This window comes from Athene cunicularia, assembly GCF_003259725.1.
Source record: "Athene cunicularia isolate RWA chromosome 27 unlocalized genomic scaffold, athCun1 chr27_part1, whole genome shotgun sequence".
NCBI classification, from domain to species: Eukaryota; Metazoa; Chordata; class Aves; order Strigiformes; family Strigidae; genus Athene; species Athene cunicularia.
Window position 1 is genome coordinate 649,883 of NW_020799138.1, and position 22,674 is coordinate 672,556.

A 22,674-nucleotide genomic window follows, 5' to 3' on the forward strand; every position below is an offset into this window, starting at 1 on the left:
GGGCCCCCGGCGGGGCAGCGCTGCGCCTGCGGCCGGGTGACGCTTTATTTTGGGATGTCCTGGCCGCACGTCCCGTGTGAGATCTCCTGGCCTCCGCGTGTACCAGGATTAGAACATACAGCCCGTGGTGGAGTCAGGCTGCCTCCAGTCAGCGGGAGCTTAAGTGCCCTAGAAATATAATTAACGTCCTTTCTGTCTCAAGGCCATGCAGGCTGGTGTCTGAAGAGAGCTTCCTCCCATCGCTGAGGACGAGGAGGAGAGCAGTAAACTGGTGTAGAACAGAAGCTTCAGACTGCTAGATTTGAGTGCTCTCCGCTTCTCCGTTAAACCCGAATCCCTTGTCCCTGGTACCAGTTGAAATCCACACCCGGCAATTTTTACTCTGCCCTGCCTTGCTGTGGATATTGGGAAAAGTGTCAGCTCAAGGCGAGTGTTTGGGCAAAGTTCTTCTCTGGAGACGTTACCCTGATTAAAGACCTGCTTCGGGTCCCAGCAGCTGTTTGATTTCTAAAGTGATCTGGTGCACCTCGCCCAGGGGAGCGGCTGGTGCCGTCGGAGGCTGGGGGTGGTGGGAATCCCAGCCTTTCCTGCACGTTTTCTTCTCGAGAGCGAGCGAGCGGTTGCCCGCAGCAGCGGAGCGTTGCAGTCTCTGCAGGCAGTGAGGTGGGAAGGTCCGATGTCTAGGAAACTCCACTGGTTCTGCAGCATCAACACTGGCGGTTGGTTATCTCCTGGGGAACTGGGGAGGAGGGAACTATTTCTGTAGAAGGTGAGGCAATTGCTCTAGAAAATTATTCGGTGGATGGAATTAAAAGGAGGAAACAAAATTGAAAGTGGCCTCTGAGGAGTAGTATTTTCAAAATAATATTGATGGCCTGAGGTGTTTGGTGCTGCTTGTTTACTGTCAGAAATTGAGGGCTTAAGGAGCTGTGCTGGGAAGGAGCTGGCTTCCTGGTGATGTCATTTGAAGGAGTTAAATTAGATGTTGCTGAAGAGGCACTTGGATTTGTGCACAGAATGCTGACAAATTGCATGGCCTGTGGAGTCGGGAAAGCCCTGTCTGTGGGTAAGTCATTCCTTCCCCCAGGCTAATTAAATACGGTGTTTTGAAACGTGAACAATAGCCGAATGTAGAAGCCGTGCTGAAGGTGCGGTCATCTGCTGCTGGTGACCTCTGGCATTACCCTTCCTTCCTCCTTCCCAAGTTGCATTGCAGAAGCGATGGGTGCAGGAAACCGGTTGTGAATAGGATGATCCTGGGAAAGGCTGGGCAGGTACAGGAATAGAAGAACTTGTGAGCGGTGTTGGGTCCTCGCCCTGCTCTGAGGGAGGTTCAGCTCTGAAGAACGGAGGCAGCCTCGTGCATCTGGGTTTCCCTCGGCGTCGTAAGGCCGGTGCCATGGTTTGCGGTTATTACCGTGCAGTGCTTTTGTTAGGTGCTTTCATGATGCTTCCTTTTTGTTGTTGTTGGGATATTACTCCTTTATCTTGCTAAAAGAGAAATGTGTGGGTAGGAGACGTTTATTCTACTTCCAGTTATTCTTTCTGGTTGCTCAGAAAGCACAGGCCTTACACAATCACAGAATCAGCTCGCTTGGAAAAGACCTTGAAGACCATGGAGTCCAACCATGAACCTCGCACTGACAGTTCCCAGCTGCACACTCGGGCCTTTCTGCCAGCCGAGGCAGGTTTTGTGGGGGTCCTGTCCATTAACCTCTTCTCTGCTTTGGCCCTTCCTGGCTGACATTAATTATTTCACTTCTGTGGCTCAGTTGATCTAATGTAAATTAGGGATAGATAATCGCTGTATTAGGGAAGCTTAATTAGGTGTCTGATGTTTGTAAAACATCTTGAACCGTCCGTGTAAGGGCTGTGCGGGCACTCCACGTTAGTAGGCATGTGCAGACATACACTTGATTCTGATCTAGTTCAGCCTTTATGATGTGTCTGTGCTAGCTTCTATAAAAACCCAGCAACAATAAGTGAAAACCTTTTCTGAATCATTGCTGTAAGTCAGCATCAAGGTTTTCCACCTTCTGTACTTCTGATTAGGAATTACAATACGACAGCATACACATGCTTTGCTTAAGGGCTCACCTTTGAATGCACGGTTCTGTACTCTGGGGTTTCATAAAAATTAGGAAATTAGCAGAAGTGGAGATCTCTGTTTCAGAATGATTGTAACTAATACAGTGAAGCAGCTGAAAACATGCCAAGCAGCGCTCTCAGAGGTTGTTTAAGGGACAGGAATAGAGTGTGGTCACAGGATAATTATTGTCTGCTGCTGCATAATTTGTGGGGGTCCTTATGGAAAAGGGTTGATGTAATTGCATTAATTTTATCTGCTGGGTGGTGGTGCTGTTCGGGCCAGTTCCTCTGCCAGGGAGCAGCTGATGACCAGGGGTTGTGCTGTGGTGCAGTCAGGGACTGGTCTGCCCCAAAAAGTAATTTTGAAAGTTTCTGACCCATGGGGACAGTTTTTTCCCCGGGGCCCAGCTGGTCTGGGAGCTTGGGGTCACTGGAGTTTTGCCAGGGAGAATTTTCTTGTCATCTTCCTGGCAGCTCTAGGCTCTGATGTGTGTGCTTAAGGCTGGATCTTTCTCCTCATTCTTCAGCACTGGAGGATGTGGAAGCCTCTTAGAAAGAAATATCTCAGATTGTTTGGAAAGTATCATTATGAGATGAGCTGCCCAGCCTGCTGCTTGCGCTTTTGCTGCAGACTTCAGGTGTGTCGGTGCCTCTGGAGGAAATCACAGTAACCTCAGCAAAGCACTGAACGTGAAATTTGCCACACAGAGGAAATGGTGCAGAAGCCCAGAAGGTTCTGCCTGACTTTGGGTCACTGATTAGTTGGACAGATGTTTCCTGGAGGTTGCCAGGTGTTGGCGAGCAGCAAGAATCTTGCTGTCGCTGTTCTGCGAGGAACGAGCTGCACCTTGGTCGGGCTTCTGGTGAATCGGTGCCGTTACTTGGCCGCTTTCGCGGGGATGCTGGCAGGAGGGGGGGGTGAGCTGCTGGTGGGTAAGTGTCGCTGCGGGAGAGCCTAAAGAAGGTTCCGCTATTCCTCTTCTGCTTCTAAACGGGCACTTGAGTTTTCCAGGCTGTAAATCCGGCCTATTTTACTAATATGTAATTACTTTATGATCTTATGATAATACAGGGAGCAGCAGAAGATGCTCACGTAGTTGTTTGATCTCCCATAAATTTGCAGAGTATTTGAATGCTCTGAATGAGGTGGCTGCTTTATCCAGTGTGAAAGGATGGCCAGTACCTGCATTTCCAGCCATTTTCTTTAACACAAACCATGCTTTTTTAGGGCAAATCACGTTGTAGATGCGGTTGTTTTACCATGTCATTCTTACAGCTGGCTGGCTTCCTTCATTTAGGCCTCTGTGGAAAAATGCGCTCTCTAGCTGATTCTAGACCCTTCCGTGGGTTTTCACAACAGCAGCGATGTGACCCTGCCAGCACTGATGGGGCCGTTCCTGTGAATTAAGTTAATACGGAGCTCGCGAGCGAGGGCTGTTACATAACGGCGCAATTAAAGTTCGAGGCTCGTCTGGCTCTTTCTACTTAGAGCTGCAGGGAGAGGTTTGGTTCATTACTTTGCTTTCTTGTGGCGTATTTTGGTTCTTGCAGCTTTGGGTCTTCCATGTTTGAGTTTGGCCTCGGGTACCAGGGATGTTCTGGGGTGTGTGCAGAGATTAGCGCAGGTTTTTTTCTGCTCCTTGGGGATTAAACGTCAGTTACGTTGCTGTCGTCTCCTCTTGTGAGAGACTTGAGGCAGACCTTTGTGTTTCAGCTGGTGAGTCTTTAGCCTATCCACGTGGATATTTGCGTGTACAGGCCGAAGATTCCCCTGGTTTGGGGCATGCTGCGAGTGAATGTCATGGTTTTCGTTTGCGCTGCAGCTGGCAGTAACCCGCTGCGCGTTCGGAGGGGGGTGCTGATGTGCAGAGCAGCGTGCGGAGCGGCTGCAGGCGGGTCGGCGGGGCCTGCCTCCTGCAGAGGGTGATCGCGTGGATGTGCTGTAGGATCTGGTGGTGGTTTCTGCGCCAGAGACAGAAAACACAAACACCGCTGATGGGAGACGAGAGAGATTCCCTTCGCTCGAAATCCTCAGGGTGTGAAACTGGACGTGGAGGGGTGTCCAGGGAAGCACACCCTGTGTATCTCTGGGGCCCACAGAGTGTTTGGCTTCTCTTCGGAGCCCTGAAAGGAGGGAGGGGAGAGTATCGGATGTCCAGTGGCAAATATGACAGCTAATTTTAAGCTCTAGACATCTGCCCGCTGTAAACTGTATTGAGATCACCCAACTTATTTTACCCCAGCAGCTGAGTAACATCTGACAGCTGAGAATCTGGGCTGGGTTTGAACCAAAAAAATGCCAGATAAAGGCACTGTATCCTATTAAAGAAAACATCTTTTTAAGAATTGCTTGGAAAAGGCAGGTATGTTCCTTTTTGTCAGAGCATCCTAAAAAAGACTGCTTGGTCAGGACAGGATTCTGGAGCCTTCACTAAATCCTAGATATTTTAGGGGTTTTGTCACTGTTTCATAATGGAGGCAGGAAACGAAGTAGGAGTGAGGGTCAGGAGAGCTGAGAGCGCGAGTCTGCCGCCCGCTCCCGTCCTGAATTGCTGTAGCTGGGTCGTTGGGCTCTGGGTGCCTGTACCCGCGTGTGCAGGGGCCGTGCCAGCACAGCGAGACCTGGGGCTGCGCTTTGGACAGATCCCCAGAGCTGCCAGCGACAGAAAATCCGGTGCGTTGGGAGCTGGAGTAGGGGGGTGGAAGCCACGATCGGCACTCGAGCGGGGGCAGCGTGTGGAAGCTCTGAGGAGGAGGCAGGAGTTGTTAGGCAAACGTGGGATCGCGTCAGTGGTGCGCGGGATGGCAGCTCCTCGTGGCTCCTCTGTTCTGGGAAGGAGCAGGGGCTGAGCCTTCAGCCGGGCACGGGGAGTAGAAGGAGCCTTGTGATGGCAGCGAGCTCCGCGCGCTGCGGCCCCTCAGCCCCCAGGTGTGCGAGGGGGGCACCCGCACCCGTGGCCGCTGCTTCTCTTGGTGGCAGGTCCTCTAGGGTGAGAGGGGCCGGAGCACTTGAAGAATTAGGGGTCTTGACAAATGTAAAAAGAGCAAAAAAAAAAACTGCCTGGCTTGCAGGGAGAGTTACTCCAAACAGTCCCTTCCTTGTGAGCCCGCGGTACACGCAAGCAATGAAAGACAAGCTTCTTCCCGAGATCCTTGGTGCAACTCTTCCCCGTCTTCTGTGTCCGGCGTGGAGAGGCCCTGAGAAGACACCAACCTCCCCTCACAAAGCAATCCATTCAGCCCAGATTGTATTTTTAGCAAAGCACGATTCTTCTTCAGTTTCAAAAGTAGCAAGTGGGGAATGCAGCCTACATCAGTGCGAGATGCAGAATGATCTCATTCAGGCTGCAGCATCTGTTTGGATTAAAACAATTACCAGTGATATCAGGAGATCTGCATTTTTTCTTGTCATAGCCAGAGGCCGTGGTAAACAAGAACTGTTTTCTCTGTGTGCTTTCTATGTCAGTGGAGCACAACTGGGGAGAGATGCTCCTGTTCTGCGTCTGGGATCTCAGACCAGGAGCCCTGCACTTCCAGCAACCGTCTCTGCCTTTGTGCTTTTGGGGGGCAGTTTGCTTTCCCTTTCACAAACTCTTTCCATCATTAAGTTTAAGCTGTGTGAGCAGTAGAAATACCTGTGTACTTCCTTTCTGCTGGTGTTACCTGAGGTGTTGTGACTCGTTGATGTATCCGTGTTAAACGCTTAAAAAGAAAAGAGACCAATAAATAGTGAACGGTAATTCTTGTGTTTGTGTGTTTTCTCTACCATCTCAGAATCCCGGTGCTTTGTGAAAGTCGGTTTTGCCATGTATCTGTTCTCTTTCTCCCGTTTGCCCAGCCCTTCCCGGCAGTTTGCTGGCAGACAGGGTGCTGTGGCTATTAGATGATGCTTCCTCGTAACACGACAGGTAAAATTGCCAAAAGGCTTGTGAATCGGGGACTGGTGTGCTAAGCAGGTTACAGTGGCGGCTCAGATGAGTTCTGCCATTAGTAGTTCACCCTTTTCTTTAGCCTGTACAGCAGAGAACTTCAGTCGGATCTGTGATTTTCTTTTTATGATTGCAGAAACAATAGAGTTTTGGTTAAACTGCTTAATGCCAAGGTTCCAGAAGTGCAGAATTGCTGATTCGTTTTTCCACTGCTTTTGGAATGTTTGATCTGTGATACTAAAAAAAAAAAAAGTGGTTGTGTTTGGACACATTTTCAATCGTGCAGAGCGTGAGTCCTGCCACTGGTGATACAGATCCAGCCAACGGGCACGCAGTTGTTCTGGATCTTGTGGCCCTGGGGACGGAGCAGCCCGGGGGTGCTGTCCTGCTCTCGGGGGCTGGCAGTGTGCTGCCTTCAGGAAGGAGCACCTGCCCCGGCGTGGTGTGGCAGGGCTGGGCCGGAGGAGCCGCGGCAGCTCCCGTCCCGATGGGCTGCCGAACGCGGGAGCCATGCCAAGGCCCTTCCGAGGCAGCGGGCTGTGTGCGCTGACCCGTTTCTCTGCCACCCTCTTACTTGTTCATCTTATTTCGAAGCAGTAGGGCAGGGTGGTTGGGCGCTCTTTGACTTGAGCTGTTCCAGCAGGGGGGCGTCTGCTCCGTGGCCAGGGCGTAGCTGCGGCCAAAGTTAAAACTGAAAGTGAGGAGCGGACCCTGCGGGCGCGCGCCCCCGGCATGGCAGCGCCCTGTGTCCATTGTTCTGCCAGCTGGCAGAGCCGCGATGGGTCAGTGAAAACAACCCTCTGCATGAGGCGGTTGTGTGGGAATGGCCAATGGCAAGCCCGAATGAGGTTAAAAACATGTGAACTTGTTTCAACACAATTCCCTTTGTTCTTTCCCTGGTAGGCTCGCTGAACATCGCTCTCGTTGGGGGGGGGGGGGGGCTGCGGCTTGAGCTCAGGCTGTCCTGGGAGGGCAGCTGCCGGGAGATAAAGCTCTCTGATCTCTGGGTACCTCCAAAATAAAAATGCAGAGTGGTGATCAACTCTTACCAGGTCTGCTCTGCACGCTCGGGTCTTGGATTCGGCAGTTACTAACCTGCAGGGCTAGTCAGCAGTCCACCCTTCAGTCTTTGTTACACACTGAGAGAGGTTTCTCACTGCGGTACGTTCTAACACACGTCCCCTGTAGTAAGAACACCTTTCCCAAGCTTTGAGTGTGTTGTAGCTACAGCCCTCAGTGAAGACTGTCAACGTCTGTCCAGTGAGGTTTATTAAGAACGTGATTCGTGAAAGACAAAGTCTGTCCTGCCTCTGGGCAAACCCCAGTCCTGTAACGTGCCCAGAGCTGCAGCTGGTTTTTGAGAACTGTGTAAAGGTGTAGATCTTTACAGAAGTGGATCACTTGCATTACACTTGCTGCGATAGATGAGCCTCGGTTTTTAAAGGTAGAGATGATTCTGTGTTTCTAGTCCCTGACGGACTGGCTGGCTCTGGCTCAGGCCTTGGACTGTGGGGTTGCCAGTTACAGAAGCTCCTCAGCCCCAAGAGCAACTGAACCGCTCCTGATTACCGTGGGGTTGGATGTAAAAAGTCCTGTGAGTTCACTCTCTAGTCCTGCGGTCTCTGACTTGGCTTGCTTTTGTTCACTTTGGCTTTCCCTTTCCTGCAGCAAGTGGTGCAAAGAGACACCTTCACTTCTGGGTCCTTCTTTCAGGAAAATGCCGAAGCCCGACATTCCGGCACAGCCTGGGAGCGACTCGTGTTTGAGCCCACAAGTGCGACCCCACTTGGGCAGCCTGGGGGGTCACCCAGCTATTTTAGCTTCTCTGACTTCGGCTTCACTTGCTTCAGCAGAGGCTCTCTTCAGAGCACTTGGTAGTCATCCAGGAGGAATATGATGACCTGTAATGACCAACTTCATCTGTACTGCTCGTGACAGGGTCACCCCCCGCAGCTGGGCTGCTCTAGCAGGAGGCTGCTCGTTGTTGGAGGAGAGAGTAGCTCGGGCTTGTAGGTATGCTGGCCGTGTCCCTGGTGGGACATGAAGGACGGCGACTGAGCTGGTCTTTGTTCTGATGGTTAGAATTCGTCTTTGTCTGGGGCCCGAGTTCTGGCTGCGCGAATGCTTTGGAGAGTGGACAAACGGTGTCTGTCTCTGGCTACAGCGGTGAAGCCCCGGGAGCACGACGCGGGTTTTGACTGAGTGGGGTGATGCTGCTTTTGGGTTGGCCTCGTAGCCTTTATGTGTTAAGCAGTCTGGGAGGGGAAGCAGGTGAACTCAGTCTGAATTAAATTCAGTGAAGTCGAATTAAACTTCAGCACCATGGTACAAGCTCCCTCTCAAACTGCTTATCTAAAATGGTGAAGATAGGTGGGAGAAGAGAGAAGGGTTTAATTTCTTTCGGGGGAAACTTTGCTTTCAAGAGTTTAAAGGATGCTGCTTTAAACCATATGTTGTGTCTTTCTAAATGTCCTAAAGTGTCTCTGCAAATGCCTGCTCTTGGGTGTGAGGACTATTTCTGGACCTGTTGCCAAGGCAGTGCCAAGCTTCTACTTGAGGCTTGCACCCTTATTTCTCTTTGATTTAGCTGTCTTTTGAATGTAGAAATTGTTCTTGGCCCTGTTTCTTAAGTATGTGGGACTACTTCTGAAAGATAGACAGCACTGTTCCTTGACTCCGGTGCCTGCTGAGGTTATGCAGCACCTCCCAGGAGTAGGCTGCTTTGATTAACCACGTACAGTGGAATTTTGCTGGGCTCTAAGCCAGTGCTTCTGAGACTGAAGGGGGGGTACTCGAAGGTGCCTTCAGTCTGCTCTTGCATCCCTGCAGTATTCAGCTTAGTACCATCCCTGAGCGTCCCTGGTCACGGGCCTGGTAGAGGGGTGAGGTATCAGAGCCAGCAGGACACGGCGTGTGCAGGGAGACCTCACGGCAACCAGGTACAACTGGGGAGTTTTGCCAAGGTTGCTTAGGGCTCAAATGCTCAGTCGTGATCAGAATCTGTCCTGGTGCTCGATTCCTCTTAAATGTGGTGTTTTGCTTCCTTTCAGAGAAGCAGAGTCATTCAAGGAGCAAGGAAACGCATACTATGCCAAGAAAGATTACAATGAAGCGTACAACTATTATACAAAAGCCATAGGTGAGAACAGTTTTACAATAACCTTAATCCTTGCTGAATACCGTGTCTGAAAATAAAAGTTGGTAATTGATTTAAAATGCACCAGCAGGGTTTCAAACAGCACATGCTGGATGAAAACTTTTCCCCTGCTTTAATTACCTTGCGAAATTTCTCCAGATGGGTAACGCAGGTCAGTGCCAGCGTGGGTGATGGCAGCAGTTCTCTGTTGCTCCTCCAGCCAAGGTTCTGTGACGCGGAGCCAGCGCGGCGCTGCCGGGCTCTCGCGGGGTTTATCCCCGTGGATGGGGTGGGGAGCTGTGCAGAGTCGCTGCTTGACCACCGTGCGTCACCTTAACCTCAGGTGACCTGATAAATTGGGAATGTGGTTTTCATCCACGCGCAGCTTTTTAATCTGTTGTCCGAGCTGTGTGGCCGCCCGCGTTGCCCTGACGCGGGTGCTCTTGCTCTTCCCAGATACCTGTCCTAACAACGCCAGTTATTATGGCAACAGGGCCGCCACGCTCATGATGCTGGGGAGGTTCCGGGAAGCGCTGGGAGATGCTCAGCAGTCTGTCAGGCTGGACGACAGCTTTGTGCGGGTACGTGGAGCGCTTCCTACTCCTTACTCGTGGCTCGTACCCTCGTCTCCACCTACTGCAGCTCCCTCTAACTGTCTCCTCAGGGCCACCTACGGGAAGGGAAGTGCCACCTTTCCCTAGGGAATGCCATGGCTGCCAGCCGCTGCTTTCAACGAGTTTTAGAACTGGATCATAAGAATACCCAGGCACAGCAAGAGGTAAGAGGTTCTTGAAACTTAAATATTCCCAGTAGATGGGGCCGTCAGAGGGGATGGATTGAACTGGCAAACCTTTCGCTTCAGATTTGCGAGGTGGAACCGGAGTCACCGTTAACAGTGACTTGTTTGCGTACTGGGAGGTGATGGGGAGACGTGAGATGCTGTCGCAGTCTGTGCCTGTTTCTCAGCAGACCGCCGGGTTGCACAGTTACTTTTGTGTGTGATTGTCTCTTGGCAGAGAGGCATGGAGGCTAAGCTGGTCCTTCACCCAGCGCGCCAGGGGAGGAGTGGTGGATGGCGGTAAGGGAACACAGAAAGGGCTGATGCAGCGCGTAGAAGGCAGCTGCCACTTTTGTATCTTGTTCACAGGGGCCCGTTTTCCTGGGCTGTCCGTTAGGTCATTTGATTTCAAACCGACTTTAGATGCTGACAAAATTATTCGTGTAATCTGCATTACTGTTTTGTGGTCCGCAACAGTTTTTGCTCTGACGCTTTAGGGATTAGCTGCTTAAATGCTGCTCGGTGGGTTTCAGAGCAGTGACTGTCCTGCAACACTTGCTGTCTTCTCCTGTCTTGCAGCTGAAGAACGCCAGTACTGTGCTTGAGTATGAAAAAATAGCTGAAGTGGATTTTGAGAAGCGGGATTTCAGGAAGGTGAGATTAACTGGATGCTCTCCTGTAGCACTGTGAAGCTGTCCAGTCCAGGCAGAGGCCTGTCTGCGTTCCCTGGCGTTAGCTGGGTCCCCACGGGCGGTGCTGGGCGCCAGGCGCTGCCCGTGGGAGCGGGGCTGTCTGCGGAGCTCATGCCCCCAGCCCTGAGCGGATGAAAAGTGAAGAGGGTGACTGGCTCAGGCTGAGTAATCTCTGTTACTTGTGCCTTTGCAGGGTGAGTGGAACCATGAATGAGCTGTTTGATACAGGTTTTGTCAGCAGCAGCAGTTGATCACGCTTTGCTCCTTAACACATATCCTGGATTCTTCTTTCTTAACTCTTTATATTTGAAAAAAAAAAAAAAAAAAAAGTCTGTCTGCCAGCAATACAGTGAGGGTCATTGAAGGAGGAATGCAGATCTGCGTGGGGCATTCTCTGTTGCTGTTTCCAAATCTTTCTTCCCAAGGGCTGTAACAGGGTGCAGCTGGTACTGACCTGACACAAGACATGACAGCATGACATCTGAAAGGCACCAAACACTTCTCATGCAACTGGTTCTCTTCAGCGGATGCATGTTAAGGCCCAAGTTTGGCCCAGAAAGGAGATTGTCCAGCACATTAAGCTCATTGCTCAGGTCGCTGACTCTTAGACTAAGCTTAAGATTTTGGAAGGGTGAATCCCAGCTTTGTGTCACCTGGTTATGAGGGGCAAACGGGGTGTGTGGTCGGTCTGGATTTCACGTGCGGGGACTGCCCTGCCTGTGTCGCATGTGCTGGGCCTTTTGCATCTGTCCCTTCGCTTCTCGGGTCTCGCTTTGCTGGGCAGCACTGCATGAGATGTGACCTTTGTTTCTGGAGAGCTGCTCCGGCTCCTGCCTCACCCAGAAGCCATTGGCTTCTCGGGCTGGAGCAGAGCACTTCCCGCCGCGGGCAGTCGTGATGTCACGGGCCGGGGAAGCAGATGAGCCTCGGTGGAACAATGGCCCGTTCTGGTGCAGATGGCCCCACCAGGGAGGCCGAGATGGAAAAGACCTATTAGATCACCCTGCCCATTGCAGTCGGACCAGTGCAAGATCCGTCCCTGCACTGTACTTTTTTGTGTTTTGTCCAGGCCAAACTGTCTCAATCTATTGAAGTTTTGTCCTTCCCACGTGTCTTTATAATGCAGGAAACAGGGGCAGAATTGTCTTCCTTGACTTTTTCTAGAGGGCCCTACAGTTTCAGGAGAGTTAAAGGGATGGACCTTTTACAGGTGTCCCTTGAATTTCCTCTGTAGTGCTAGTTACAGTGACAAAGCAGGTGCATAGACCTTTGAACACGAGGCCTTTTAAAAGACAGGGCAAAAAAACCCTGCAGGTGAGGACAATTTTCTAACGAAGGATGCCTCCAGCAGCAGAGGAGGCAGGTGTCTGCACGCTGATCTTCAGAGGCAAATAGGAAATCTCAAGTTGGTAATGGTGCCGCCTTTGGCCGTTTGCTTTGCTCACATCTGTGGTTTTTTTTCTCACACCAGGTTGTATTTTGCATGGATCGTGCTTTGGAGTTTGCTCCTGCTTGTCACCGGTTCAAAATCCTCAAGGCTGAGTGTTTAGCCTTGCTGGGTCGCTACCCCGAGGCGCAGTCCGTAGCAAGGTGAGCGTCTTGGGGTGTAGAGCGTAACAGCGGGTGGTGCCTCCTGGCTGCTGCTTGTTTTTCACAGCCCAGAATGAATGAGGGAATATAAAAAAAGGAAGAGTCCTTAATGCAGATTGTGGTGAGGAAGGGTGTGTGGGCTTATCCCCTTTAAAGGTAATCTTACGGGGAAACTGTCCCTCGACTCGGTTAATAACTGTCAGTCTTGCTTCAGCCCGTTCCCCCGCTCCTGCACATCTGTACCACGGGCTTGGTGAAATCAGTAAATGTCTCAGCGGAGGAAGGGTGCTTTTGGAGACCAGGAGGAGGCTGGAATCGGGAACCATTTCGGTTTTTAATGTCTGTTACAGTGACATCCTGCGAATGGACTCGACCAACGCAGACGCTCTCTACGTCCGGGGTCTCTGCCTGTATTACGAGGACTGTATCGAGAAGGCCGTGCAGTTCTTTGTCCAAGCGCTCAGGATGGCTCCTGATCACGAGAAAGCATGTCTTGCCTGCCGTGTAAGTTGCGGATGCTGGGATGGGACTGCACAATTACCAGGATTTCTTTTTTTAAACCAGACACCTAATGTGGTTGTGCTGCACCCATCCCTTCTCCCTCCCTCGACACCACCGTCCCCCAGCAGGGTCAGCCCCTTCCCGGCTGCTGCTTTAGGTAAAACTCAGTTGCTAGAAGCTCCTTCTCAGGGGCTGTGGTGCTTTGAAGGTTGCCTCCATTCCATTCTTCTTTGTTCCCTGATGAGATGTAGGAGCAATAAAATTAGGTCTGTTGGCTCTAGAAGAGCTTCTGACTTTCTGGTTCAATGTCAGTCCCTACAGGTTGACTTGCATTTGAACACTCTTCCTTTCGTGTTGCTCCTTCCCTCGTTTCTACTCTGTTGTAGTTCTTTAACTGACTTTCTGAATCTTTTTTTTTTTTTTGCTTGTATAAGCCCTCAGAAAGTGACATCCCATTCCTGTTTATTTTGAATACATAGATTTACTTCACTGTCATGTTCTCATCTCACGCATTAGACCCCCTTTGTTCCCATGGAGAGCGCCTGTAACTAGCACTGCCTGTTCCTTAGCGCTTCTCCTGGGGGAAAGGCAGAACGTTCGCAGCTCCTTCCAGCCGCTGCAGCAAGGCTGGGACTTCTGGATCCTGCAGTGGTGTCTGAAACCAAACTACAACAGTTATGTTGGAGGGCCTGCACCCAGCAAAATCAGGTGCTTGCTACCCCTGAACCGCTTCTGATGTCCTTATCCGGGGTATGTTTTCTTTCAGAATGCCAAAGCACTTAAAGCAAAGAAAGAAGATGGAAATAAAGCTTTCAAGGAAGGAAACTACAAACTAGCGTATGAACTATATACAGAGGCACTAGGAATAGATCCAAATAACATAAAAACAAATGCCAAACTCTACTGCAACCGGGGGACAGTTAATTCAAAGGTAAGAAATCGTCACCTGGCAGGTAGTCCTCCATCATATTCCTCACCACGGAGTTTATAAACTACAAACCAGTTACTTTGGAAGGCACAGTCTGACCGTGGGGGCAGCTGGATCTTTCTAGTGCTGTGGGCAGTGTTTCAGGTTTTTGTCCTTGCACAATGACTGGATCTGTTCCAGACAGCCAACGAAGTTGACTCCTGAAGAAACAAAACTCAAATACTTGGGCTGCACAGAGTGGGAGGGAGAGGAGGAATGTAATTTAGCCTTATCTTCATCAGCATAAAGGCATCCTTATTTGTTTCCTTCCTGGTAATGAGGAGATTTATTTTGTTATTATTCTTGTGGATCATCTGTCTCGGTTTGGGTTTTTGTTAGTCTAAAAAATAGGATCTAATTTAAAAACCCTGGATGCTTTTTCCATTCTGGCCATGCGCTATGCAGAGCAACGGCCATGGGGCAGCGCTTCCAGTTTCCACCCTGCGCTGCTTGTGGGCATGTTCCCTCCTCAGCTGCCTCTGTCCGTGCCCGCGCTGCCAGCGCCGAGGCCTCAGCACCCCTGGGTCAGGAGACAGAGGCTCTTCTCAAACCGGGGAAGTGGCTGTGCTGAAGGCAACAAGAATGGATGTTTTACGTGGCTGTTTGTGTCTGAAAACAAACAATGCTTTTTAAAAGAAAAAAAAAATCTTACCAATCTTTTAAAGTTTATTTTTCTCTCTGGGAATTAGTTTGGATACGGAAGAACTTGGTTTCCAGGTCATTCTCAGGAAGAGCCCTGTCTCCACGTGCCTTAAAGAGAAGCACCGTGTAGTTCTACCATTTCACGAGTCAAGCTTCTAATTTTTTCCCAGGGTTCAAAAACTCTGTGTTTTTGGGGAGGGATTGGAAAAAATTTCCTAGACACAGACATACAAAGCAGTGAGATTTTCTAAGATACTTTACGCCTTTCCTTTGCCTAAAATCGTAACGCTGCTTAGCAGAATTTGTTCTCTGATTGGGATCCCGTTAACTTCTGTCTGATGTTGTAGCTTAGGAAACTTGAAGAAGCAATAGATGACTGCACGAATGCAGTAAAACTGGACGACACGTATATCAAAGCCTACCTGAGGAGAGCGCAGTGGTAAGGAAACCTTTGCAATGGGCGTCGGGCAGGTTTGTGGGTGGGAGCCTCCTCCCGACAGCACCGAGTGACTGGGATAACAAACCTGAAGCTTACCAATGAACGGTTCTGTCTCGAGGGCTCCTGCCTTTATTCCTCTCCCCGATGCTGACGAGGAGACAGGGAAAGCTCTGTGTAGTCAGTCCTGCCCGCGCGGATCTGGGGCTGCCTATTGATGTTGTGTTTAGGCAGGATTTGTTCTAAAGCTTGACTTATGTTTATAGACTAACGTAAGATGTTCTGACCCAGAGAGCCCCTCTCGAGCTTTTTCGGAGGGCTGCTGCGGGTAACAGATCTTACCCTGGCAGGGCTGTTCACGCTTCCAACAAGCCAGATTTTGAAATGGGGTGTTGGGCTTCCCATGAGGGAGGAACCCGCTGGCGCCGTCCGTGTCAGCCCCGGGAAAACGGCAGCTCAGGTGGGGCTGAGCGAGTGTCCGGAGGATCTCTGGGTCTGTGTCTCCTTTGGAACTTGGCACCAACCGGGGAAGTAGTCGGAGCTCTGCTCTGACCATGGGTTTATTTGCCACTTCCCTCAGTAGTGATTATTCCCCAGTTTGTGGCAAAGCTGCCTGGCTTAGAGATGAACCAAACCCCTATCGCAGCCCCCCCGTTGTGCGTTCGGTTTAGTTTACAACCTTCAGTGCTGTTCTCAAGCCCCAGCTCCGTAGCCGCTGAATTTCGGCGTGTGGGTCTGGCTGAGATGGGGTTGTTCTGCCCCCGCAGCCCTCGTGGTGCTGTGCTGTGGTGGGAGCACGGAGGTGCTGGGGTGACCCGAGGGCTGCTCAGCGCGGGGAGCAGGAGGGGGGGATGTTCCTTATTAGTGCCCCTCTCCTGGATTAACCGCTGCCCGTCCTGCAGCCCTGCTTCCGGGAGGTGGCGGGACGTCTCCTGCTGCTGAGAAACAGAGAATAAAACCTTCTGCCTTCCTTCGCTCGTGTGCACAACCTTTGCTTTATCAAACTGTCCTTATCTTGACCTGCGAGTCGTTGGTGACACCCCCTTCCCCCAGCCCAGCCGAGGGCGGCTTTGGTGGGAGCCCGGCGCAGGCAGCGCTGGTCGGCGGGTGCGTGGGGCTGAGCCCCCCGCGGGCAGGGACACGTCCCCCCGCGCCACCAACGTTGTCACCTGGAACCAGCGTTGCTGGGACACGGCTCTGCACCAGCTTCCTTGGAACCTGGCTGGCTGGTGTTAGTTCCTGCGGCTGGATAAAGGAATTACCAGATCGTTAAAGTAGAACTTGTGCTGCCAAGTGAGATCGCAGTCCCCACTTGAGCCCAAAGTACGGGTTCCCGTGCCAGGATTTCCCATGAGGAGGTGTCTGGGCTTCCAGGCAGCCCAGCCGTGAGCCTCTGTGGGTTCCTCCGACGACGGCTCTTTGTGCAGCCCCGTGCGCGTCTTCTCCTTAGTTCATTCCCACCCAGTAAGCTCGTGCCTGAACCCCCTCTTGGCCTTTCCCGTGAAGGACACCAGTGTTTCTTTCCACAGTTACATGGACACAGAACAATATGAAGATGCTGTAAGAGACTATGAAAAGGTTTATCAGACAGAAAAAACGAAAGGTGAGCATATTGGTATTCTTTTTTGTGTGCGTAAGTTTCCCTTAACTGGCATTTTTTTGCTGTTTTTTCTTTTGTTTGCTTTCTTCCCCCACAATACACTGTGACTTGTAGCCTCTTACCCCAGCAGGACAGTGCTGGAGAAGTCCTCCAGACCACTCTGAAATACCCATCTCAGAATCTTGTTTCTCTCCCAGCACTGATGCTGAGAAGATAATTTAGCGTGTAGCTGAGGCAGTGCACTAGGTTCAGAAATTCTGGTCGTGGTTCTCGTTCTTAACTGTCGTCTTGCTTTTTAAGTAGCCCGGAAGGTAACGGACAGAGTAACCTCAGTCCTTATGGTTCAGGGCCTAGTGCTGGTTTAAGAGCACTGAGACCGTTACCGGCGTTTGGGAGCAGCGTGGGGTGGGCAGTGAGGCTTCACTCAGCCCCTGACTGTAAATCCGGGTGGGCTGGTCACTCCTGGCGCTTCAGCCCTTCCGCCCGGGTCGCCTCAACACGTGGGTGTCAGCCCCTTTCAGAGCAGGAGGTTGTGCCTGACACTGACGCCCCTGTCCTTCGGCGTTGCTCCTCTTCTAGAACACAAGCAGCTGCTAAAGAACGCACAGGTGGAACTGAAAAAGAGCAAACGGAAAGACTACTATAAAATCCTCGGGGTTGACAAAAATGCCTCCGAAGATGAGATCAAGAAGGCTTACAGGAAAAGAGCACTAATGCATCATCCAGGTATCCACAGGCTCTGGTATCAGAGCGTCTGCTGTTCCTCGGTCCCTTTGCTCCCCGCGTGCCCTGTGCAGCCCTCGCTCAGGGGCAGGAGTAAACACGAGTGGGGGGATTTCTGGACACCCCCCCCCCGAGTCTCAAACACGTCCTGTGAGGGTACCTGGGAATGTGAAGCGTTTCCCATTCACACTAGAAACTGAAGGCTGCTTTCCTGCTTGGTTTTCTACCTCTAGACCGACACAGCGGGGCAAGCGCAGAAGTACAGAAAGAGGAGGAGAAGAAGTTTAAGGAGGTTGGCGAAGCCTTTACCATCCTCTCGGATCCCAAGAAGAAGGCTCGCTACGACAGCGGCCAGGACCTGGAAGAGGATGGATTGAACATGGGAGGTAAGCGTTCCTTGTGATGCCCCACCATGGCAGCCTTTAAAAGATTGGACCGTTCAGGGTCTGCCTGCTCCTCTAAAGCAAACCTCCCGTTCGGGATAGTTCTGTGAACTGTCTGGGTTTGGGCTCAGGAAGCATTCGAGTGGCAGATCTGCACCGAGCACTTGGAGTTGTCCGCAGCCGGGGTCAGGTGGTGGATGTGCCTTGGCTGAGCCGGCGGGCAGGATTTAGGGGCTCCCTAAATGCTGCTTCCCCAGGATTCGGAGGTTGCCCTCGTGACTGAAGCCGTTTGCTTTTAGCTGTTCCCCGCTCCTGTCGGCGCCCTGCGCTCTGCCGCCGCGTCGCGGTGCTCGGACAGGGGCAGCTCTTTGTTTGGAGCTTTTTGTCCATTCGTAAAACGCTTCATGGGCCCTCGAGTGGCAATTGCTCAATTGCAGAAGCTCTAACTGTTTCACTTCAGCTCACAACTTCCTTTTCTTCCCCGTAGACTTTGATGCAAATAATATCTTCAAGGCCTTCTTTGGCGGGCCAGGTGGCTTCAGCTTTGAAGGTAGGTGGAAGTGTTCTCCTGCTGGCTTTGGAAACGTGAGTACCCAGATCGCGTGGGAGGCCGGCGGGGTTTGCCAGGGGATGTGCTGGTGGAGAAGGGTGTTGGGCTTTGCCACATAAAAGCACCTCAGAGCTTTTGGATCGTTCGTTCCACCGCGACCCGGGCGGTGGCAGGTTCCGGATCTCTCGTGTTCCGGAGCGAGAGCCCCCGGGGTGCCCAGTCCTGGCTGCGCCGCCCGAGTGTGGCTCTGTCAGGAGTGCCTTGGGTGCAGCTGCTGGCGCTGAGGCAGCGGGAGGCAGTTCCTGGTCAGCTCCTGCTGCTTCCCCGCCGCTGAACCCGCCGAGGGCCTCTGCTGCAGCCCCCGGGGACCGGGGAGCAGCTGCTGCTCCGTGTGTCCCGGGGCCTCGGGGCGGGCGCGCGGTGGGGCCGGCGTGCTCTGCCAGGCCTTTGGGTGAGGGCGTTTGAGAAGCCCTGGCACGGCTTCCCGGCCCGTTCGCCTTCCTCCTTGTAAACCTGCCGCCTCTGCCCGTGCTGCCAGCAGGCCGCTCCGCTGCGTTGGGAGTCCGCTGCGGGAAGGGCCCAGCGAAGGTCTCCTCTCCCGCTTGTTCAGATATTTGTGTTCGAGTTGAGTCCTGGCTTGGCCTCGAGCTGCTGCAGGACGGTAGTTACCCGTATTGCCTTTGCATTTTGAAAATGCTAATATCTTTCATTTTCTTTTTCAGCTTCTGGGCCTGGAAATTTCTTTTTCCAGTTTGGCTAAAAAACAAAACAAAACAAAAAACAAACACCCAAAACAAAAAACAAAAACAAATCAACCAACCACACATACCTGATCTGCTTATTTTAACCTTGAATACGGACAGACTTAGACTCCTTCCTTCATCACGTCTCGTACTTAGAGCAGTTTCATTTTTCTCGGTTGGAGACCTCTGTTTTGTGTGCTTTTGTGTGTGAAGAGGAAACCAGCTTGGGGAGGGGAAGGCTTGTGAATTTTGTTTTACTGTTAACTTTATTAAAAAAAAAAAATAAAAAATAAAGCTTTGAATCTTTTGGTCCCTCCCTGCTGGCCCATACTTTCAGACTGTTCCTGCTCCTCAGCAGAGAGGATTTCCCTGAAGTCCTCCCAGAATCTCAACTTGTAAGAGAGTGAAGTAATCTCCTGTTTGGTTTGGTTGGCTCCAGAGCGCAGTATGGCAGCATGTCTGGGGTGTGTAGTGACTTGTAAATCATCTCCATCTTCTGAAACTATGGCCAAGATTCAATCAAGTCTGATACAATCGCATTTTACCTGCCAGCTGTCGTCTTTTTTTTTTTTTTTTTTTTTTTTTTTTTTTTTTTTTTTTTCTACCAGAACGGTACGCTTGGGCATTAACTGAAACGATAATGTGTGAGCTTAACAATTTTGTATCGGAGAAATGCTTCTTTGGGTTTGAAAGAGCAGCTTATGTGAGACTTCCCTGTGATGCAGCTCGAATTAAGGGCTCTGTGTTGCCACTCCGAGAATTGTCCTGTTTGCGGGAATATTGAATTTGCTCTGGGCTGAATTTCTTCACCGTACTCTTTTTAATTAATCCACTTAAGCATTTAATATTTGTGCTAAAACTTGATTTTGTTGAGCTTGGTGTTTGATTTTTGTGTCACTGATCCATAACGCGGATGAGCTCTTTCTTTGCTCTGAAGAAATGCAAAGTAAAATTCAGGTTAACGATTGAAAACGGTTACTGTGTGCGTGCGGCAGTGTGCTCTCAATGTTTACAGGGACTGTACAAATACGTTAAACTAGTCGGGTAGTTTTCAACTAGAAGTAATTTACTAGTCCAAAGAAGCAAGAAAATGCAAAGTCAAACTGAACTGACGGTCTGTCGCTTGCTTCTCTCGCCCGGGGCCGAGCTGCCGCCGTCGGGCTGGGGCCGGCCTGGCCGCGGGGGTGCTGCCAGTGGCCGGGAAAGCGCTTTTCTGTTTCACCCGAGATGTCGTGATGCAGCACGATCTCAGCTGGGAGAGGACTCCGCTTCCAGAATCCTTCCCTGGTCTTTAGAGAGCGAAGCACCTTTCTGAGGAGGTGCCTTGTTGGCTCAGGACGGCCCGTGGCGGGGCTGGGGCCGGCGCGTGGCGCGGGGGGGCTTTGGGAGGAGGCACCAGCGAGGAGCAGAGTCCGGGCAGCGCGGCCGGGGGCTGCCCCGCCGTACCCTGGGGCCTTTGGAGCCTCAGTTTGGCTTGGCTGAGAAAACGGGTGTTGGTAGGAATCGCATGCAAGACGCTTTCCTGGAGCAGCCTGACACTAACTTTTATATAATATTGGTTGAACTTCTTACTGCGGGAACGAGAATTGCAATGAATTGATTCTTTGAGCGCTGACATCTTTGTCTTCCTTCCTTCCGAGGGCTGTCCCGGCCCCCGGGGCTGCAGCGCCCGGGAGCTCCGTTTCCCACAGTTGCAATAGTGTGGTGGTGCCGCCGCTACGGCCCCGTGGTTGCGTTTGTCAGAACTTTTGACAATCTGCTTCCGTAGAGGGAAGATTTAAGGGCTTAAATTCTAGTACTGCAGAATAAAGAAAGTATTTTGTAACTCGCTCCAAAGTCAGCTTTTAGAACGAGCCGGTGTTGAGTAGTATTTCCAAAAATAGACTCTACAACGTTTATTCAAACTTCCTTCGCGCCAGTGTAACGTGATGGACTTGCCCGGATTGCACTGCGAGCAAACGAAGGTCCTCGTGTCTTTCAGACTCTGAAGCGGTAACTCCGGGGACTGAAACCCTGCTCTATGCACACTGATACTCCTCCAGTTCTCACGGCACTCGTAAATCAGAGTTTACAGGACTTGTTTTAGCGTGGCATTCGGGATTCGTCGTGTCTTGTCCTGTGTGTATTGAGATTACTGTACAGTTCGGACTTTTCTCAGCCTTCTGTCACCGCGCAGAGACACGTCCCGCGTTTGTCAGTGGGTTTTGTTGTTATTTCCCCCTCCCCCAGCGAAGTACGACAGGCTTCCTTCTCTCCAAACTCCGAATGAGACCAGTCCCTGGAGGACAGGAGGGGAATGGCTTTTCTTCCGAGAGAATGTATACAGCAGATATTTATAAAACTGTACATGAATGCATGATTTAATGTAGTTAAATATTAATATGGTGAGTGCCAAGACTTTTCTAAGGAGCGTGTTACGGGACTCGGGGCGCCCGCCGCAGGTCGCGGGACGGCGGCTCCGGAGCCTCCTGGCGTGGGTCGGACACGCGGGGCGCTTGTTTCTCTCAGAAAATTCAGCTGGGCCTTGCTTGAGCCGTTGCCTTTCACGCGTGGCGGTTAGGGGACGTCGTTCACGGGGCGTTTGGCGCGTGGCCGCGGGGACCCTTGGTGCCGTTTCTGTGGTGGTGGCGGCTGCGCAGACCCCCCGGCGCCCCGGGAGCTGCCGGAGGCCGGCGTTGGCCGGAGATAACGAACAAGCAGCTCGAAGTGGGGTCACGGCTCCGCGGTCTCCGGGCGGTCGAGAGCTCCCGGGGGGAGGCGGCGGCAGGGGGTGACGCCCTGGAGCACCAGCCCGGTGGCTGCGGGAGCATCGAGCCTCTCGCCCGCGCGCTCGTCCCCTCCCTGTCACCACAGGGACTCGGCGCGTGGAGGGAACCACTGGGAAAGCCTTTCCTTTGAACGAAGTCATTACTGCAAGGTTTCTTCTTTGGCAAAACAGCAAGAGACTTAATGCTTAACCCCAAAATGTGCCCCCAGGTGGGCCCGTGAGTAGAACCCCCCGCGTGGCCCCGTCACCGGCCTTGGCTCCTGCCCGGGTGCTCCGGAGGGCGACGGCCGGTGCTGTGAGAAGGTGCCCGGGGGTGGCAGAGCCGGAGCAGGTCGGTGTGTGAGGGAGGGATCTCGCAGCGGCCGCAGTTCGCGTGGGGGCTCCCGGTGGTCCCAGGAGCTGAGGAGTCGCGGGGCCGTCGCGTTTCCCTCTGGTGTTTTTCGCTGGATGATGCTCGTGGTGCCTGAGCTGCTGGGGGGTAGTTTCAGTGACGGGCAGTTGGCATTCAAATGAAAACAGAAGCAGTTTTGTGCTTTAAAAATGAAAACGGGCATCGGTACCCTCGGCATGGGGAGACCCTCGCGTGTGCCCGGGTTTGGTGCGGGTTTGCTTTACAAATGTGATGCCGTGTCAGCTCCACCCTCTGCGGGGGTGCTGCGAGTCCCCCCCAGCTGCACTGAACCTGGGCTTGGAATCCGCTGTAAGACCCTGAAGCCTCTGGCTGCCCCCTCTGACGGGCTCTTGGGCGTTTTGGCTACGCAGGGAAGCGCCCGGTTCCGCTTGGGAGCTCGGAGCGAGGCCGAGAGCTGGATCCTCAGTGCTGAAGGCGTCTGACTGTTTTGTAAATAGGTTGATGCAAATTGAGGAGGAAAAAAGAAAAATGTCTCGGGACAACCGTTGTTCTTGTCCCTGGGCTCTTTGGGGGTCCCTCGGCTCGCACCGGCGGGGTGCAGGGGACCGCCTGCTCTGCTGTCGTGTTTGTGATGCGGGAACCGGAGCGTGGCGCTGCCCGAACGGCTGCCCCAGTCCCAGTACTAACCACGGATACTCACTTCTCTTTGAGTGGATGGTTTTCATCCCGTTTAAATTTGTGCCTTGTACGCCCTCCCCTCGCCCAGGGCAGAGGGACGGCTGGCGCGTGCCCCCCCC

At 52.2% G+C, this 22,674-nt stretch overlaps 3 protein-coding genes across 4 annotated transcripts in view; 2 read left to right on the forward strand and 1 right to left on the reverse strand.

The window, feature by feature from the left end:
- The window catches only part of NKIRAS2 (NFKB inhibitor interacting Ras like 2), a 9,441-nt gene extending 1,894 nt beyond the window's left edge, over positions 1-7,547 (reverse strand). The window contains exon 1 of the mRNA XM_026864652.1: positions 7,543-7,547. The gene's annotated coding sequence lies outside the window, so the exon portion shown is untranslated. The remainder of the gene's footprint in view (positions 1-7,542) is intronic.
- On the forward strand, positions 3,679-22,392 carry DNAJC7 (DnaJ heat shock protein family (Hsp40) member C7). 2 transcript variants are annotated; one of them, XM_026864647.1, is made up of 14 exons: positions 3,825-3,876; positions 9,068-9,156; positions 9,610-9,734; positions 9,818-9,931; positions 10,511-10,585; positions 12,095-12,213; positions 12,564-12,717; positions 13,481-13,645; positions 14,671-14,762; positions 16,289-16,362; positions 16,939-17,085; positions 17,316-17,468; positions 17,953-18,015; positions 18,738-22,392. In XM_026864647.1, exons 1-14 carry the CDS (start codon positions 3,872-3,874, stop codon positions 18,773-18,775), a joined length of 1,413 nt encoding a protein of 470 aa, XP_026720448.1. In that variant the 5' UTR covers positions 3,825-3,871; the 3' UTR covers positions 18,776-22,392. The 2 variants fall into 2 exon arrangements, with proteins under 2 accessions (XP_026720450.1, XP_026720448.1); XM_026864649.1 differs by lacking the exons at positions 3,825-3,876; positions 18,738-22,392 and adding an exon at positions 3,679-3,805 and having other exon boundaries at positions 17,953-18,556.
- On the forward strand, positions 4,468-5,802 carry LOC113489132. Its single transcript, XM_026864651.1, has 2 exons — positions 4,468-4,762; positions 5,161-5,802. The coding sequence occupies exons 1-2, from the start codon at positions 4,561-4,563 to the stop codon at positions 5,715-5,717; spliced, it is 759 nt and encodes a 252-aa protein (XP_026720452.1). The 5' UTR covers positions 4,468-4,560; the 3' UTR covers positions 5,718-5,802.
- Positions 22,393-22,674: the final 282 nt, after the last annotated feature.